This window comes from Apteryx rowi, unplaced genomic scaffold, assembly GCF_003343035.1.
Source record: "Apteryx rowi isolate R43461 unplaced genomic scaffold, aptRow1 scaffold_338, whole genome shotgun sequence".
Classification (NCBI taxonomy): Eukaryota; Metazoa; Chordata; class Aves; order Apterygiformes; family Apterygidae; genus Apteryx; species Apteryx rowi.
Window position 1 is genome coordinate 805,367 of NW_020449841.1, and position 17,171 is coordinate 822,537.

The 17,171-nt window shown below is 47.1% G+C and overlaps 2 protein-coding genes across 20 annotated transcripts in view; both read left to right on the top strand.

Moving 5' to 3' along the window:
* Positions 1–2,239, top strand: part of ENOX2 (ecto-NOX disulfide-thiol exchanger 2) — a 68,102-nt gene extending 65,863 nt beyond the window's left edge. For 11 of the 12 annotated variants that reach the window (XM_026072108.1, XM_026072103.1, XM_026072104.1 and 8 more), the window contains one exon: positions 862–2,239. In XM_026072108.1, coding sequence (XP_025927893.1) covers positions 862–993 — 132 coding nt within the window. In that variant the 3' untranslated portion in view covers positions 994–2,239. The remainder of the gene's footprint in view (positions 1–861) is intronic. The other variant, XR_003254586.1, reaches the window with a different exon arrangement.
* A 3,939-nt stretch (positions 2,240–6,178) lies between these two features.
* Positions 6,179–17,171, top strand: part of ARHGAP36 (Rho GTPase activating protein 36) — a 30,478-nt gene continuing 19,485 nt past the window's right edge. For 3 of the 8 annotated variants that reach the window (XM_026072145.1, XM_026072146.1, XM_026072144.1), the window contains exons 1-8: positions 6,185–6,565; positions 6,928–7,036; positions 8,173–8,291; positions 8,991–9,146; positions 10,122–10,278; positions 14,614–14,676; positions 15,444–15,700; positions 16,827–17,022. In XM_026072145.1, coding sequence (XP_025927930.1) covers positions 9,027–9,146; positions 10,122–10,278; positions 14,614–14,676; positions 15,444–15,700; positions 16,827–17,022 — 793 coding nt within the window. In that variant the 5' untranslated portion in view covers positions 6,185–6,565; positions 6,928–7,036; positions 8,173–8,291; positions 8,991–9,026. Of the gene's footprint in view, positions 6,566–6,901; positions 7,037–8,172; positions 8,292–8,990; positions 9,147–9,734; positions 9,937–10,121; positions 10,279–14,613; positions 14,677–15,443; positions 15,701–16,826; positions 17,023–17,171 lie in introns of all 8 variants that reach the window. The other 5 variants (XM_026072143.1, XM_026072139.1, XM_026072138.1 and 2 more) reach the window with 5 other exon arrangements.

The window sequence follows — 17,171 nt, forward strand, 5'->3', positions numbered from 1 at the left end:
AGGAGGAAACACTTAGGCTTTGCCAGAGTGTTTTCAGAAGTAAGCTTCAATGGTATGTGAAAGCTATATAATAGATATTACACTTCCTACCACTTGCAGCATTATAAAAGTGTAAAAAGCTACTACAGAAGGTGGTTACTGAAGAAAGCTTCCAAGAGTCACCTTTGAAAGAGGGCAGGGTGACATCCTTGGGGCTGTGCCAGAGCTCTGGTCCTGTTAGGGGCACGAATTGGGAGGAATATTTCTCCACTGGTGGTCACTATCTGAAACAAGACTCTGGGCTTGACAAACCTTTGGTCTGACCTGCTCTAGCAATTCTAGCCTTCTTTCATATTTATGTTACTTTCCTGCACCAATGTAAACTCCAGATTTGATATCTCTTATCTCTGTTTGACCAACTCGCCTGCTGTTATGGGCATGGTAGCTGCATTGTAGAAGAGTACACGTGACCATTCAGGATGTGAATCAAAATTCCCCATGTACCTGATTTCTGCACCCCACTAGCTGAGAGCTCTATTGTTGAATCAGTGGTAAAAGTACTCACTATTCAGTTATTTAAATGCTTGGGAGTTTTTCATCCATTATGTTGCATTTCAAAATGGAAAAAATTAGGATAGTCCTTTTCACCTTATGTCTAGTACTGTTTGTATCTGCAGCCAATTAGCCCCAAAGTGTGACAACAACATAGCACATGCTGCACCCAAGATTATCACCATTAGTATTTGGATGGATGTCTAGGGAAAGCCTACGTATACTTCAGTGATTAAATGTGCGTTGAGCTTGAATATAGCCAGTCATTACAAGGCTTCTCTGACCAAGAGCCTGTTAATGTTCAATGAAATTTTCCCTTCCTTTTCACAGATCTGCACCACAGAAGTGGAAGTTCTCATGACCCGCCTCCAACATACCTTCAAACAGGAGCTGAGTGGGGTGGGGGCTAGTCTAGAGAAAAGATGGAAGTTTTGTGGCTTTGATGGATTGAAAATGACTTGAGCTTCAGCGTGACTGATTTAACACTGAAAACAACAGCAGAACATGTGCATCAAGAAAACTTAGGATGCCTCTTACCTCTGTTCATGATGATTACCTTGCACGCATCACAGGCTCGGGTGGAATAATATGTAAGTGAACTCACAAGTCCAGAGCAGCACCTGGAAGAAAATTCAAGTGGTGTAGCTTCTCTGATCAGTTATTTTGTTAACGATCAAGTGCTGTCTGATGTATTTTGTGGACAAAGTTCATGTCTGATATTTTTAAGCACAGCGTATTAACTATGTGTTTTGCCAACGTGTATGTGTTTTGTGTGCCCAAATCTCTCCTCCTGTACCTTGTTTCTACTAGTAATAACAGCCATAGACTGTTCTCTGAAGCAACAACAAAGAGCTGTTTTCTGATTTCTAGAACCACCAAAAGTGGAAAAACAGCTTTTTTTCTTTTAGACATTTATATGATTAAAAACTGAGCTCTGTTTAAACAGAAAAAGAGATTTAGGTGACTCAGAGCCTCTCTGAGCCTAACAATCAGTTCTTTTTCACACTATTTTCTCTACTAATGATTTAACAGTTAAGCTAATAGGAAGGCAGTGGTCACTAGCAGCAGCATGGGATCATGGCAGTGCCTCTTTGGGTCTGTGCATTGCAGAATCAGTCTGTAAATAATCTTTTACATGGGAAGGGTATTTAATTTTCTACTGATCTGTGTGGGGTGGAGGGCCTACTTCAGATCTGTATTTCACTAATGGCTTTTCCTTCTGGCTTACTGTCAAATTTTTCCACCCACTTTGCTTTCAAGACTGGGCTTCTAGAAGCGTTGGAGGCAGCACAGGCTTTTTGCCTCCTGAATCTCCCAAAGGCTGTTCCTCGTGTTCTTAGTAAACTCCAGGCTCTCCAACCCTGTGCAGAAGGTTAGTAAGATGTAGGCTAAAATGCTTTTTTTAAAAAAACAAACAAAAAACCTCTATCTTCAGAGGGCTCTGGGAGTGGATGCCTCCTGGAGCTGGAGCAGCTAGCAGGGGACCTGTGCACAGGTTGTTCCAGCACAGATAGTGGGAACGGGTGAACCGAACCTTTCAGTTTGGGACCTAGCTGCCTGCCTGCCAGCGGCCTGCCTGCTCCTGACATGGAAGGATTGCGACACTGCAAGCAGCTGTAAACCCTTTTAAAGAAATCCTCTGTGAATATTTGTGTCACTGCAGCTGGACATTGTATTTTTAAGGAATAAACATTTTTTTAATGTTCAAGTCTTGTCCTTGCTGCCTTCTTTTCTCATCTAACTTGCGTTGCCTGCTGTTGGGAAGGAGGTTAACTCCATCGGTAAGGTGAGACCAAGTTCTCCAAGAACCTGGAGCTTCAGTGTCCTTGCGGTAGACATCTACTTTTCAGTCTCTACACCATGGCATGTCTAGATGTCAGACTTCCTGCTCTGCACATCCTAGTCTGCTGCTCCTTGAAAAGACTGGAGTTGTGTTCGTCACCTTTCAGTCCTGTGGCCTGGGGCAGTTTTAGGTGCAAGGTTACCCACTCTGGAAAGCCGCACGTATTGACTCATAGAGGTGTTGGGGTTCGAGTCTGTGCAAGACCTCTGAGCCAGAATCCTCAAAAAATCCAGCTCTTTTCAGGCAAGGGGGCAACTACAGCTGCTTGGAAGAAGAGCAAAAATCTACTGCTGGTAGCAAACTAATGCAGGAGAAGAGAGGTTTAGGGTTATCTCCTAGCTGACACGAAGCTAGATAGAAAATGGCTGGGCAGGACATAGCTTCACCTGTACCAAAATGCAACCAGGCTATCAGTGCTTAAATTGATGAAAGCTATAGGAGGATTTAAAAACTGAAAGGACAGCAACACAAAGACATGCACTCAGGGCTGACGTGAATACTAAGGGCAAAGTAAAAGGTGTGGTCTAGAGAAAAGATATGACAGAAGTCAGGTTTAGGAAAGAACAGTTTGAGCAAGTACAAATCCGCTTGGAGCAAGAAAGTAAGTTTGCCTGTGTAAGTACTCTACAGCTGCTCCTGCCACAAAAATGAGAAGCCCCAGAGAAACCCATGCTGATGCAGCAATGGCGTAAGTATTAGAGAGAGCAAAATCTCTATGCTTCTCAGGTCTTAGTGGTTGGGAAGAAGGATTTGAGCCAGAGGGAAGGTGTAGCTCTTTCCTGGATGGTTTGCAAGAAAGGACTTTCAGGATTTGTGTAATCCTAGAAAAGAGTTCAGTCATGCAGACTCCTCCATGTATTTAAGCACTTAAGACCTCAGCCATCAACAAGTGCGAACTTATTTCTCCTGTGGCAATGGTTTAAGCAGCTTCTTACTGCTTTCTGCAATCTCATGTTTCAAGTCTTTAATTCTTTCCACAGGAGGAGGGTGCTTAATTATTTTCTGTTATCTTTGATTTGGGATTGTGACCAGAGCTGTTTATAATTTATTTTTGGGGAACCCTCTTAGCTGGGGGTTTTGCTACAAAGTGTGACAGCTCCACCAGCAAGTTGGGATCTGAGCAGCCTGGAGTGCATCATACCTTCATGGGCAGGAATCTTAAAATCCCTGTTATTCAGAAGAAGCAGCTTTGAACCCTCCTATGCTTGGAGAGAGTCCTTAATCAGACCTCTTTCCAGCTAAGAGGTGACCGCTATGCCAGCATCGCCCAACGTTTACTGATGCCCACAGGAGCTGGGCTTCAAAAACCCTTCCCTGAGGTTTTCCAAAATGCATGTTCCCACCTGCAGGTGAATTCAATGTGTCCCAGACAGCCAAGCATACCCAGAGCTGTTGTGCAGACCAAATATGGATCCTGCCTGCACAACAGCTGGTCTCAAGAGCTTTGATTCCTTCTTTGCCCTTCTCTGAACTTCTTCCAGTTCTAGGACATACCTTTAAGGTGGGATCTGGAGCTGTGCATGGTAGTTGAGATGTGGGTAAAGGATGAATTTTTGTGATGGCAGAATGATGTTCTCTCTTTAGGTGCCACTATAAGGAGCTGTGCAAGGGTTGTCTTTATACTGGTGACACAATGACCGACTGCCTGGAGATGGTATAGGGACAAGAGAAAGAAGAGTAGGGAGCAGAGAGAAGCCCATGAACCATGCTCAGTGACTCTGCATTGTGTAGAAAATGCATGACACATGCAAGAAATCTTTAAGTAAGCACATTTCAGCAGTATTCCTAAATATCAGTACAGCTAGTGAGTCAGGGCAAACAGCTATGAAACACTTCCTCCATATATGCTGGTCGCTTGTGATGTTTTGTTAAACAGTCACTGAATTCAAGGTCTATGACCTCCTTCCCTCTTCTTCAGAGCAAATGGAGTTTGCTAATTATGGCAGTATTTTGGGTGGATGTTAAGAAAAATAATGTTGTGTGTTTAAGGGAAGCCAAGAGAGGCATGTAGGGGCTCTGGCTGTGTTTTGCAAGTAGGGTTTTTTCGAAGAAGGGCAAAAGGAAAAAAAACAGGAATGGCAATTGGCTGTGTCAGTGTGCTTCTGGGGTGCACAGAACTGGTGGAGAGCCACAAGAGTAAGGAGGGTGCTTTTGCCTCGTTGCTTTTTCTCCTTGCTGAATCACAGGCTTGTATTCACTAGTTTAGGAATGGTTCTGGTGCTTTTTGTCTGCTCCCTTTCAAAGGCCAAACACTAATTATGTACAGGAGGCTCATCTTGTTGCATTGGGGTTCTTGTAGGTCACTGCATCCCTGCTGTCACCCTCATTATCACTGGTGTGCCCGAGCTCTCGGCACTGCAGAATGAGCCAGCCCTCTGGTAGTGGATGCCTGCCTGGGCAGAGACCCATGGCCTGCACATGATGCAGCTGACTGGTTTGCTGTTAGCTACCAGCGTGGCAGCTTTAAGCCCTATGGTGTTTGGCATTTGCCCATGTGGGACAGTGTCGATGCTTTGTGAAAAAAGAGCTGGGGTATGTGAGCAGGGCAACCAAGACAACCTGGAGGTTCCTGCACTGCAGGTGGTGTATAGGTGATGTGGCTCTTTCCATGCTGCAATGTGCTGTGCTTTACAGACTCACACCCTGCGCTTGGAGCAGAAGCTGGAAGTCACCTTGCATTCATCAGTGAGATGGACCCATGAGCACATCTGAACTTCATGTAGCTTGAATTGCTACATGGAAGATGGGTCTAGCAATCCTGCTGGGGACAGGAGGGCTGCCATTGAGCAGAGGCTGAATGTGGTGGGACATCCTGTTCAGGACCCCATCTCGCATTCCTGTCACCAGGAGAGCAGCTCCAGCCGTAGAGGAACAGCAGAGGCCTTGATGGTGTTGGGGAGGGGGAGAGGAGGGTCCCTTTGCATGGGTGAAAGCTGCTCTGTTAGCATTGTTGTCAGCTGTGAGACAAGTCCCAGATCAGTCTCGTTGCTCCAGTGCTTGACCTACCATGCATCTCTGTGGGCAAGCCTGGGGCAAAGGCAGGGGCTGTAAACATCTCCCCTCTTTTCTGAGGCAGGAGCAGAGTCACTCCTCCGTTAAACCTCATGCTGGCAGTCACTGATTTTCACGCTGTGAGGGGACCTGTGCAGTGCATTCGCCAGCTGGCTTCCCCTCTGCCCAGAGCAGTAACGTATCCCCCCAGGGCACTGCGCCACATCTGGGGGACAGATCAGCTCAGTGTCTCCCCAGCTGTGCACAGCAGCAGCCACTGCTGCAGCAGGACCGCCAGCTCTTGGGAGAACTGGAGCAGCATGGCTTTGCCCAGGGAATGTGCCATTGCACCCACATCAGTATGTCACAGACTGGGAGCCTGGCCTGTGGCGCAGGAGGCACCAATTCTTGGTGTGAACGTTGCACGTCTTGGGGGTTGCTGTTTGTTTGTAAGGCCCTCCAGGGCCTGTAATCCACCACATAAGACACATTGTACACCACGCTAACTGTACATCTACCCTGCCAGGCCTGTGAGCTCTTCAAGGCGAGGGTTTTGTTGAGGCACATGCAGCCTCTTGGACCCACTGTGGATGCAGAGGACAGCCCTGGGCTGTGTGCCTGGCCCAGCCTGCCCAGCCTGAACCATGCTGGAGACTTGGGCATTTCAAAGATGCTGAGATGGAGCAGTTCAGAGGTCTGCATGGAGAGTCATGGTGAAATCCCTTCATCGACTAGCACCCGAGCAACAAATTTCCCTTTCAGGTTTCCCCTGCCGGAGTGTCTAGTGCTTTGGCAGATGACTTAATTATTGGTAACTAGGGGTAGGGAAAGTATAGGGGTAGTGGCGATTGAGCAACAAGCCTTTCTGCTAGGGAACAAACATTGTCGGGCGTGGGAAGTGCTGTTCCTTTCCATTTAACCCTGCCCTCTATCTCCACACTGTGTTTCTGGCTCTCATTTCTCTTGGCAGGAAATTCATTTTCTCATCACCCCTCTCGTCCCCGCGGCTGCATTCAGCTGCAGCCTTCTCCTCTCCACCACTTCTTTGCTCCTTATCCTCCTAGCAGGCAGGGAAGGCTCCCCTCACCCTCTATACGGGGCAGGACATGGCCGAGATGCTGCTTTCAAAATCATCATCTTGAAGGAAGAGAAAGGGGCCCAGGCTGTCACCGATCACACTGTGTGGAGAAAGCAAGGAAGGTAAATACAATTCCTTTGCTCCATCTGAAAAGAGGGCAACTTTGCTGCTGAAAATGGGGGAGCAAATGTAGCTCTTTGGGAATAGAAGGGGCAGCTGAGTCAAGCTTTTCCCATGAGACTTACTTAACTTAAAAAAGTCCTAGTCCTAAAAATAAGCGTGGAAAGTTAGTGCAGAGAGCAATTGCCGTGTTAATGCCCTCTATGAAATGGCAAGCTGGCGATGGTGTCATTTTGTAGGGCTGTTCTTGCAGGGCTTACAGTAGGGCCAGATAAACAGCTGTGTGTCCTCACTTCTCCTTCCTGCTTTCTCTCTGTTCTTCTCCCTTCTCTAATCAGGTTTCCTCCTGCTTTCCCTAAGGCAGCTGCATCCTCAGTGACTCTGTGCTCAGACCAACCCTGTAGCTCGGGCAGTGGCTGTAAATGTGGCCTCTGGCGGTTCTGTCCGGAGCTGTGAGCCTCAGCAGCAGAAAGGTAATTTCCTTTGGGCCACCTGGCTTGAGGGCTTTTCTGTCCCATCTGCTGCATCTGCTGGTAGCGGATCAGTTCACGGGCTGCTGGGAAGACCCACGTGAGCCCCCTGCTTAGGCACAAATTCTGCCTGTCCCTGTTTTTTTTTCAGCAGTCAAATGTTACAAAAAGCTGTATGGAGTTCAAGACTGCGGGCCTCTGCCGGGCCTCGCTGGGGAGGCATCGCCTTGGATTAAGCTAAGGGGGTCAAAGAAATCTGCATGACTAAACAACAGATTTTGCTGTTGTTTAATAATTTAATAATGAAGATGCCCCTTTTCAGGTAGGCCCCCTTGGGCTGTGCTTGACCTAGAAGTTAAATATTGCAGAGTCAGGTATTATGACTCTCTGGCCCCTGAGCTGCAAACTTCACACAGGAGTCAGTGCTAAATCCAGTGGCTTGGAAGATTAGCTGCAATGTTAATAGCATACCACAGCTCTTCCTGGGTTATTTAGCCATGAGTCCAGTTGTAGTAGACAGTCACAGGCATCTGCATACCCCAGTGGCAAGTTTTAAGCATACAAAGGTGTTGAGCTGCAACCMAAAAACTTGGCTATGTTGCATCTCATTTTTGTCATCACATCCATGCAGAGGCACTAGTTTTTGCAACAAACTTGAAATAGTTCAAGAATATCTTTGGCTTTGGCTTAATTCCCTTTATGGTTGCCCTTTTGTGGAGCCTCATAACTTCTTTTTTTTTTTTTTTTTGAATTTACATAACTTTCTAAATCTCCTTAAAAATTGAAAATGTGGCCAAATCAAACACTGCCACAGACAAAATTCCTCCCCCAGGCAGAGGGGACAGAGGTGCTCAGTTCATACCGTGCTGAGACTAATACAAGAACTTGCGCAGACTATCTTCTGTTGCGCTGCCCGGACCAGCATTCCTGGGCATTTTCACCCTTAGCACTGGATCTAGGATATTTCCAGTTATTTATTTCTTTGCTATTGCTTTGAAGCCCTCCTTGGGAAGTCTCCTTCTGTATCCTGTACTCAGACCACATGTCTTTTCTGTGTACATGCTGATAACCTGGTTTCTTTCTTCCATTTACTACTGCTTTTTGCTCTTTGTACTGTGCCTCCGGTTTGCTGGTGCCAGAGGAGGCATTGCTGGGCACACTAGCAGAGTCGGGGTTGCTGGCAGGCTCCTGAGCTCTTGCAGCAGGAGGAGCAGCACTCCCAGGCAGCCGCTGTGACCGTCTCAGAGCAGGCACCGAGGTTAGTGCGGGAGAGGATTGGGGGAGTTGGTGTGAATCTGTCCTTGGCCTTTTCAGGACGCTGGAAACAACAGGGAGAAGAAAAGATGCAAGAGAGGAAAGCTCGGTGGCGACTACTGCCTCGAGGCTGATGAAACTCTTTCTTGCTGGAGATAGGGCGGTGGAGTGTTCAAGCAAAACCTGCCCAGGGCTATTTGCTATTAGCTGTAGTTCTTTCTGTAATGAGAGTAAGGGCTGTAATGATGAGGTTTTGGAGGCATGGGTCAATACTGTAAGTGAATGATTTAGAAGAAATGAAGCTCAGTGTTAAGTGTTGAATTAAAAAATAAAAATTTAAAACAGGGAAAAACAGTAGAGAAGAACAGCTTAAATAAAATAAGGCCTTAAGTCATATTTAATGGAATGTGTCCTGATTTTCAGGTTTTAGAAGTTTTATATGACTAAAAAAAMCCCCCATGATCTAGTCCTTTTATTCACCCTAAGGGCAAACTGCTAAACCTACATTTCTGCAGAGTGGAAAATGTCCATTTAGTCTCTCCCTGACTTAGGCAACATATTGTAAGAGGCAAGAGGGAGTGGTGGTGTGCATGCTGCCCATATGCTCCTGGGTTAAATAACCACCATAAACAAGCCTGAGTCAGAGCCATTCTGCAGCTGCTCTTGGGAAWTTGCCAGTTCTCAGTTACTCCTTGTACCTCAGGATCTAGTGCATGACAGGAGCTGAAGACTTGGGTGAATGAGAGGAGTGGTATGTGCCCGCAGAGCATCCTACAAAGACTGGTCTGAGCCTGGTAGCTCATCCCAACCCCTACTGCCCGAGCAGCTGGTTATGCTTGTGTTGAGCTGCAGTCAGGAGGTAAGGAGTAGCATTCAGCTGATTTTGTATGAAAATGAATTGCTGGTGCCCATTTTTGTTAATGTAATGTTCAAGTATGAGAAGGTCCCCACAAGATTCAGGCACCCTCACTTGGTGGGGCACGTTGGAGGGCAAGTGTGAAGTGAGCTGGGAAATGCTCAGGTTGCCACAGTGGCCAAAAACTTTTCATTAAATGTCACTGCTCCAGGAGGGGAGTGAAGAAGGTCTGAATTTGAAGAAACCTAGGGCCAATCCTGATGTCGCCACAAACCTATGCAGCTCAGGGTTCAGTCTGCAGGTGCAGTGTGAGGATGTGCTGGGATAGAGGGACAGCCCCGGCTGTGTATATTTGCTGAGCATCTCTCAGATGGGTGAAAGAGAGAAAGAGAAGCATGTTAGACACAATGTTAGACCAAGTAGGGCTAAGTGCTGCTTACTTGTGTTTCTCTCACATGAGTTTTCATTGAGCTTTGGAACCACATTATCCATCTGGGTTTGGTAAGCAGATAGTTGGACTTGCCTCCATCCTGACTTTGCTCACATGAAGCATGGTTCAGGGGCTGACACTAGCCAGGAACTGTATTTCAGGATGTGCTAATCAGGACGTGCCCCATTTTATGTACATGAGCTAGTCCAAGACCTGCTGGTCTTGGGCTTCACGTGGAAGAAGATGTGGCCAGAACTGGCAAGCAATGAAGTGCCTTGAGGAGCCCATGGGGTCTTGGGAGCCAGGGCCAAGATCCCCTGCACCCTCTCCAATGCCTCCAAGCCCTTCACTTGGAAGCTCAAGGTGAGATGATGTGGCTAGGGACACCTGGAGATCAGCAGCCTCTTTAGAGAGCTAAAAGAGGGAGCAAGTGTCCTCTGCACACTGGGAAGATGCTGCATGGCATTATCAACAGCTTTTCTCCCAGAATAAATGTGTCAGTGATGTGCTTCTGACTCTTTTTTTATTTTTACATATTTGCTTTTCAGAGGAACTGCATCTCAGCTCTTCTGCCAGGAAACAGCACCAAAATGCAACCCGTGCCCCTGCACAGCCTTTCAGAGTTGGAAAGAGCCAGTCTGCAAGAGCTTGCCCTCTACCAACTGCAGGAAAAGCTGCTTGTTGGAGATCTCAGCCTGGCTAAAGGTAGAAGATGGGAGAAAACAGTCCTGCTGAGGGAGGGCTGGCATCTCAGCCATTATTACAACTCACCCCCACCCACACTTCATAACATGGGATGATATTTATGGGATGATATTTGTGACACCTACTTATGACTTTTGGTTCATTTTATTTTTTCTTCCCTGCTTTGGTCCGAGCCTCCAAGGTCTCATCAGCCTTCTGAAGGAGGCTTTGTGCATCCATAGGAGTGTGAGAATGTGACCTTGCCTGTTGTCTGCTTTTGAGTCTCCTAATCCAAAACAGATGCAACAAGACTTGGCAAGGTCTTCCAGTGGGGCCATATTAATGCTGTTGGGATGGGACACTTTGCTTTGTGGATTAATGTTCAGCACAAAGTCCTGATGCTGAGATAGGGCTTATGTAAGGCTAGAAGATGTGCTGCTGAAATTAATGGTCAGATAAATATAGAAGCTCCACAGGGACTGTGATCCTCTGTCTTGACCTATATAGGAATACAGCCATTTTCTGGTTTCCCATAGCTACCTCCATCCCCTGTGATGGCTGGGATATATGCTCAGATGTCTACACATCTAACCAAGCAAGTACAGCTAGCGAGGAACCAACTGACTCCTTCCAAATTGTACTTGTTACTCAAGAGTTGACAGGAGACCAGCTTCAAATGCCTCCTCCCTGGGCCATATTTTGGTATCATGGCAGGGCAGAAGATGCCTATAGCTCACTAGTTGTACAGTCGCATGTTCTCAGCAATGCGGGGGCAAAGGGACCTCAGGGGGTCACCAGCCCCACTGCATGCTCACAGCAGGGCTGTTGCCAGCACCTGTCCAGGGTGGCTGGGGCTGAGACCCCCCAAGGATAGAGCCTCCCAGCCTCTCCAGGGACCTGTCCCAGCACCGTGCCACTCTCCTGGGGAAGGTGCTTTTCCTAATGCCCAACCTCAACCTCACACTGGACAGTGAATAGGTACCAGAGGGTAACTGCACCTACTTAGTAGGAGTGAGAGCCGAGTTTTTTCCTGTTTTAATTAATATTTCAAAGATTTTGTGCAATGAAATAGCTTCAAGAAGAGAAAATGAGAGAACGCTGCCCGCCCCTCCCCCCCATTCCCAGAACACCCAATTGACCTAGGGCTGCAGCACCATCCACCACAGGCCATATCACAGTCCCTGGGGGGCTCTGGCCACATACCTTTTTTTTTTTTTGAGCTGTTTTGATCCTGGTTTCAGTGATACCCTGCAGCAGTAACTTCTCTAGGGAACAGTGCAGTGCAGTGCAAAAAAGTTCCCTTCCTTCCTTTTACATGTGCTGCATTTTGTTCATTGGGCTCCTCTCTTCCTGCAGGATAAGCACAGGGTACTGAAGAATCCTGGTCTTCATCCTTGTGTGTATTTAGGCACTACCTTCACCTGATCTCTGAAGGAAGCAATTGCTGTCTGGTGAATTCCTCTATCCTTTGGTCCATCTTTGTGTCCCTTAGATCTCTACTTGCTATTACTTTTTTGCAGTTGGCTGGGGTCAGTGTAAGATTCCAGCTGAGGATTAGGTATTAAAATATTGCACCGGAAACATTGCATTCCCATCTCAGTGTTTTAAAGAGAAGCTTACAAAATTAGGAAATGCCTGAATTTGGGCTCTGTGGTCTCTGGTCCATGCACTGACCTGTACTTGTTCCCCAACAGCTGCCAATGCGAAATTCCTGCCTTCTTTAATAAACGCTTATTGAGCAGTTGTTATTATTTCCCTAAAGGAAAAAGTGTTCAGCACCTCTTTTAACCCTCACTTCTCCAGGGAGGGCCTAGACTATCAGGAACACAAGGTGTGCAGCCCCTTGTGAACCATCCTTCGGGGCAGCCTTCAGCTGGTTCAGCTTGTGGCTGCTCTTCTCCTTCCCGTGGTCCTTGCATCATTCTGTCCCAACAAACTTCAGCAGCATCTGAGACCTTAACAGCAAATAGCCTCTTCAGGATGGCCCTTTTCAGCTACAGAGGAAACACAGAATGAGCACTACATCTCATTTTGGCCAGTCCTGCAGGAACAAGTCTGTGGTTCAATCAGAAAGATGAAATCTTTGGAGGATGTACAGCATTAAGCTTGTGGTAATATATCTCAAGAAAAAGTGGATGACTTCATCTCCTGGGTTTGTAGTGGGTCATATGCATTACTCCGTCTTGGAGATACCAGCTCAGGTTTTCTGGAGAAGGGGCTCATGATGGTTTCTGTAATATTTGTTGCCTCCCGGTTTGTTTCTGTCAAACTCTTAAGAAATGAAGTATCCTGAAACACAATCTTCTCCTTCAGACAGAGAATCTACACTGCATCTGGCCAGGTGCATGTGCCCTGCACTCAGGATACAATTTTCTAGACTTTCAGCTGGCTTTCTCTTTCTCTTTCCTCTTGACTGGCGATGGCAACCCCTTTTTTGGACAGGCCTTTTATACCCTTTAGGAGTAGAAAGTTATTGTGATGTTCTGCCTCAGTGCCTTGTATCACCCCTGCTGGGTCTGCGGTGAAATTGTTGAGTTTTGCTGGCCTTTTGTTTCCTTATCTGGGTATTTTGTGGCTCCAGGTTGTACTCTGTCTTCTTGCTGTCTGGTCATTTGAATGAAACAACACATATGATGCTGTGTAATAATTAACCTATGCTATTCTTTTATGCACATACTGTTCATACCAACTTTAATAGTTCTCTTCCAAATCTTACTAAATAACCCAAATATTTATATAAACTGTGTCTAAGAAGAGAATTCCTTAGAATAAGGAACAAGCCAGAATGGATGATGCACCCTAGAAAGGATTTAGAGTGTATAATGAATGAGTTTTCAGTTCATTACTGTGGCAAAAAATGCTGACTGCAGTCCTTGGATGTACAAATTGGGGAATACTTAGAAATGGGGTGTGACTCTCTAGGACCAGTATGGGATTTCTGAATGGTATGTATTTTGTCTAACTTTACTTGTCTATGCTCTGTAAATCATTCACAAAAATTTTTCCAGGGCTGCATTTTTTTCCAGTAGTGAGACCAGATCTCTGAGACTGAACTGAGTTATCTTTCCAAGTCATTAAGTAATCACTAGGACATCACCATTAATATAGGGTCATGCATAACACGAAGACAGAATATAAAGGTGACCAGAACAGTTTTAAGCTACAACCTTTGGACAGCTAAGATTTTTCCACTGGCCTTTTGTGTGTGAGAACCCATTTGATGGCTGCTGTTCTCAGCCAAATTTTTTGTCCTGCCCACCACCATCTTCCAGAGCATGTCCCATACGCAGACTATGTTTGGTAGCTATTCTAGCATCAGGAGTTTCCTTCAGCTGGGTGTAGGAAGCTGGGGTGCCACCCAAAAGATCAGCTGTGGTTCATTTTGATTCTGCTGAGTAATGCCAGTTAATTTGTTGGCTGTCTGGTGGTTCCTTGATCATTCACCCTAAGTTGTAGTTGTTGTGCATTGCTGGATTACTCCTTCAGGCTTGTATCTAGGAAGGTGATAGTAAGGCATGGCTGGGGGGCTGAAGAGATTGCTGTGGGTGCAGTGGGGAGATGTAGAGGGTGGGATGTAGGGAATGGGGGGAGTGTGTTGCCCTTGTCTGTCATGTCACATGTGGGGCCAAGGGGACCTGGCATCATTGCAGAAGAGGTAGAAGGATGTGGGGATGTTGGAGAGCTGTGGTATTGGGGGAGGACTCACAGGAGATGCTGTGGTACTTGTTTGGGGTTAACTCACTGCTGGGCACCTGCACGTGGGGAGCAAGCTTACAGCGGGGAAATAGTGATGGGTCTCAGCCATGCTTGCATCAAGCAGCCCCTCTCTCCCTGCTGTTGTGCACATCAATAATCCTCAGGGATGTGCCCCATGGCAATGAAAGTGTTCCTGGGCACATGGTTGGGAGGCACTGGAGTGACAGCAAAATAGGCACTTTGCAAGTGCGTATTGTTGCTGCTAGCCCTGATGGTGAGAGTTTTATAGGGCTGTGGTCTGGGCCAGATGATATGAATCTCACACTTCAGGGGTGTCTTTAACCCAAGGCTATAGTCTGGCACCATGAGATCCTGCCGTCTGGATGCTGGGGTGCAGAGAGGTCCCCTCTGCTCCTCAGGAGGGAGGTGGCCCCTCTCTGGGGCTGTTTCCCCTGGGTAGCTGGTGTCCGACACGCCAGCCTGCATGGCCCCAGGCTTCCCCTCTGGACAACGGCTAGGGACCTCCCTCCAGGCACTCAGCATCCCTTTGCCCAAGTGAGATGCCTGTGGCTGTGCTGAGGGTGCAGGTCAAATGTGTTAAGAGGGGGCCGTTCTAAAGCAGACATGTCGCATAACTTTTGCTTTCTTTTCTCCCTGTAGTTGGCCCTAAAGGTAGTAAATCTATCCGCCAGAAACTGGAGAGCTTTTCCAAGGAGAAGAAAGGTGAGCAGCTTCCCTTTCACCTAGACTTTGGGCCCTTGATGGCAGAATTGGCGATTTTTGATGGAGCTGAACTGCGAGGTGCAGCCTGCCTAAATTCAATAAGATACATTGTCCCATGTTGTTTTGCTTTTCTCCAGAGTAGCGTGTGTGCATTGTAATGGTATGTATACAAACATGTGAGAGTGTATGGAAAGGATGCATGTGTGTGTAGGAATGCACTGATGCATTTATATGGATGTACACAAACATAGGTATAAATATTTATTTCTACCTGTGTATTCCACCCCCAAATCTCACTGCTTTTGGGTTCTGATTTTATTGTCCCTTGAACAATGTCAGCCACAAACCTGGGGAAAACAGAAGTGTAGAGCATGGTCTAGTGGGAATTAACAGTCACTGTTTTTTCTTCATATGAATATAAGTCCACTCAAGGACATTATTAAGCAGCAGGCTGATATTTTACAAAAGGAATTCCTTTTTCACATGACTCATGTTTCAGTTGCAAAGCCCCTTGGCCTAGGGTGGAAGTGGAGGTTGGAAGTAAGACAGGGGTCTCCTTGAATCTACAAGCAGGTGCGGCGGGGGGGAAAGGTTATTTGGGAAAAATGCCGTGAGTATCAAGACTGTCACCCTTGAACAGACACAGCTGATGCAGGTTATTTCAGCCAGGCATGCACATGTTCTTGGCAGCTGGCCTATGCTAGTGCTGCTCCCTCTTGTTTTTGCTGCTAGCAATACTTTTCCATTTGTCCTGTGTTTCTCCCTAGATGGCTCTCCTCAGACTTTTGGGATCCCACTCTTCCAAGTCATCGACAATGATCGCGCATACAAGCAACTGCAGGAAGAAGTGAAGAGCAGTCGCCGGCTCTGCTTGGAAGTAGAAGCGACAGTGATAAGATTTCGGGCTCAGATACAGAAGAAGTCTCCACTGGGCAGAAGCTGTGGGCTGGTACCCTGCAAGGTGTTCTCTGAGGAGCCACTTTCCCCCACTTTTCTTGATAACAGCTCCTGGAACCAGCGAAGGGTATGATTGCAAAAATGAACTAAACTGTGTGGCAATTTCATGCTATGATGGCACTGCAAGTTGGGGAAGGCCCTGACTTCAGCAATTAACGTGTTTTCCCAGGGTCTTGTCTCTATGAATGTGAATTATTCATGCTGTGTGCTGGGTTGGTCCCTGTCTGCTCTCAAGGAAATGGAATGGACAGGGTTCACATGCTCAAGGGACCACTTCCACCCAAAAGATGGATGATGAAGGGTGCACCACTGTCTGCTGGCCCAGCTCTTATCAAGTCTGAGAGCTGAGGAAAGCCAAGGTTACTGAAAAGACCTGGCCACGGTGCCAAAAGCTGTGGGAGATGGGTATAGATTCATCATCAGTAGTGTGGATTTTTCTGCTCATCCATTGCATCAAGGCTTGGCAAGCAGCACTGTGAACAGATGTGATGTTCCGTGTCCATGGAACAGCCACCTCTTTGGCTGAATTCTCATCAGAAGTTGTGGCCGCTGATGGTGGGTCATGTTGGCTCCCTTGCCTCACAGCAGGGTGAGACCCCTCACTACTGTGGGAACATCAACCATGTCTCTGAACTGCTGTGCTTTCACTAGTGACTCCCCTTGCATCAAAGGATAAGGAAGACAGTGCAGCTGGTTGGCCTTGGCCACCTTCTTCTTGGTATTAATCTTGTTTTCTGTGAGGTGAAGTGAGTAATAGCTCAGGTTTGGTTTGCCTCATCTCTTTGGAGCAGAGCCCCAGGCCTGCTTCTTGCTAAGTGCCTGTAACTCTTGGTGTAGAGCAGCTCCAGTACAGGTAACTAAATCCAGCATACTGCACAGTCAAAGATGAAAGATGTGGGGATGTTTCCTCTTTCCCTGTGTCAGCTTGTAACATTGACTGTGCCCCATTAGGAAGGCTGTGTTTAGAAACACGTCACACTAGGAGCAGTGTGTATAAATGGATGCTTGGGAGATGAAAGGTCTCTCTGTGGTTCTCTTGCAGCCCAAGGTAGGCTCTTTGTAGACCTGTTTGTTCATTCAGAAGTGATGCTTGCCTTTCCCACAGACCTCTGAGGTCACAGCAATGACGGCGTATTGTGATCTCGTGGGGTAGTTCCTGCCACCCTGCAAATTGCCTTTGTGCTCTATCTCAGGGGGCAATGTCCGTGGACTCCATCACCGATCTGAGTGACAACACTTCCAAGCTGCTGGAGGCACTGCAGTTGTCACATCCCCATGAGCTGGATCTGCGGAGAAGCCGGGGCAAGAAAAAGATGCTGAGCCTCAACCCTATCACTTGGCAAGTCCCAAGGATTGTGGACAGATGTTGCCAACACATTGAAATGCACGGTAAAGAAGCATTTCTTTCTAGCCAGATGGCCAGTCCCAGAATAGATACACAGTAAGTGCTCAGCTGGGGCAATTTGGCCTCACAGTTTCTAGAGACCAGAGGAAGCAGCTGATTTTTGGGGCAGATTGCACTGCCATCTCCTGCCCCT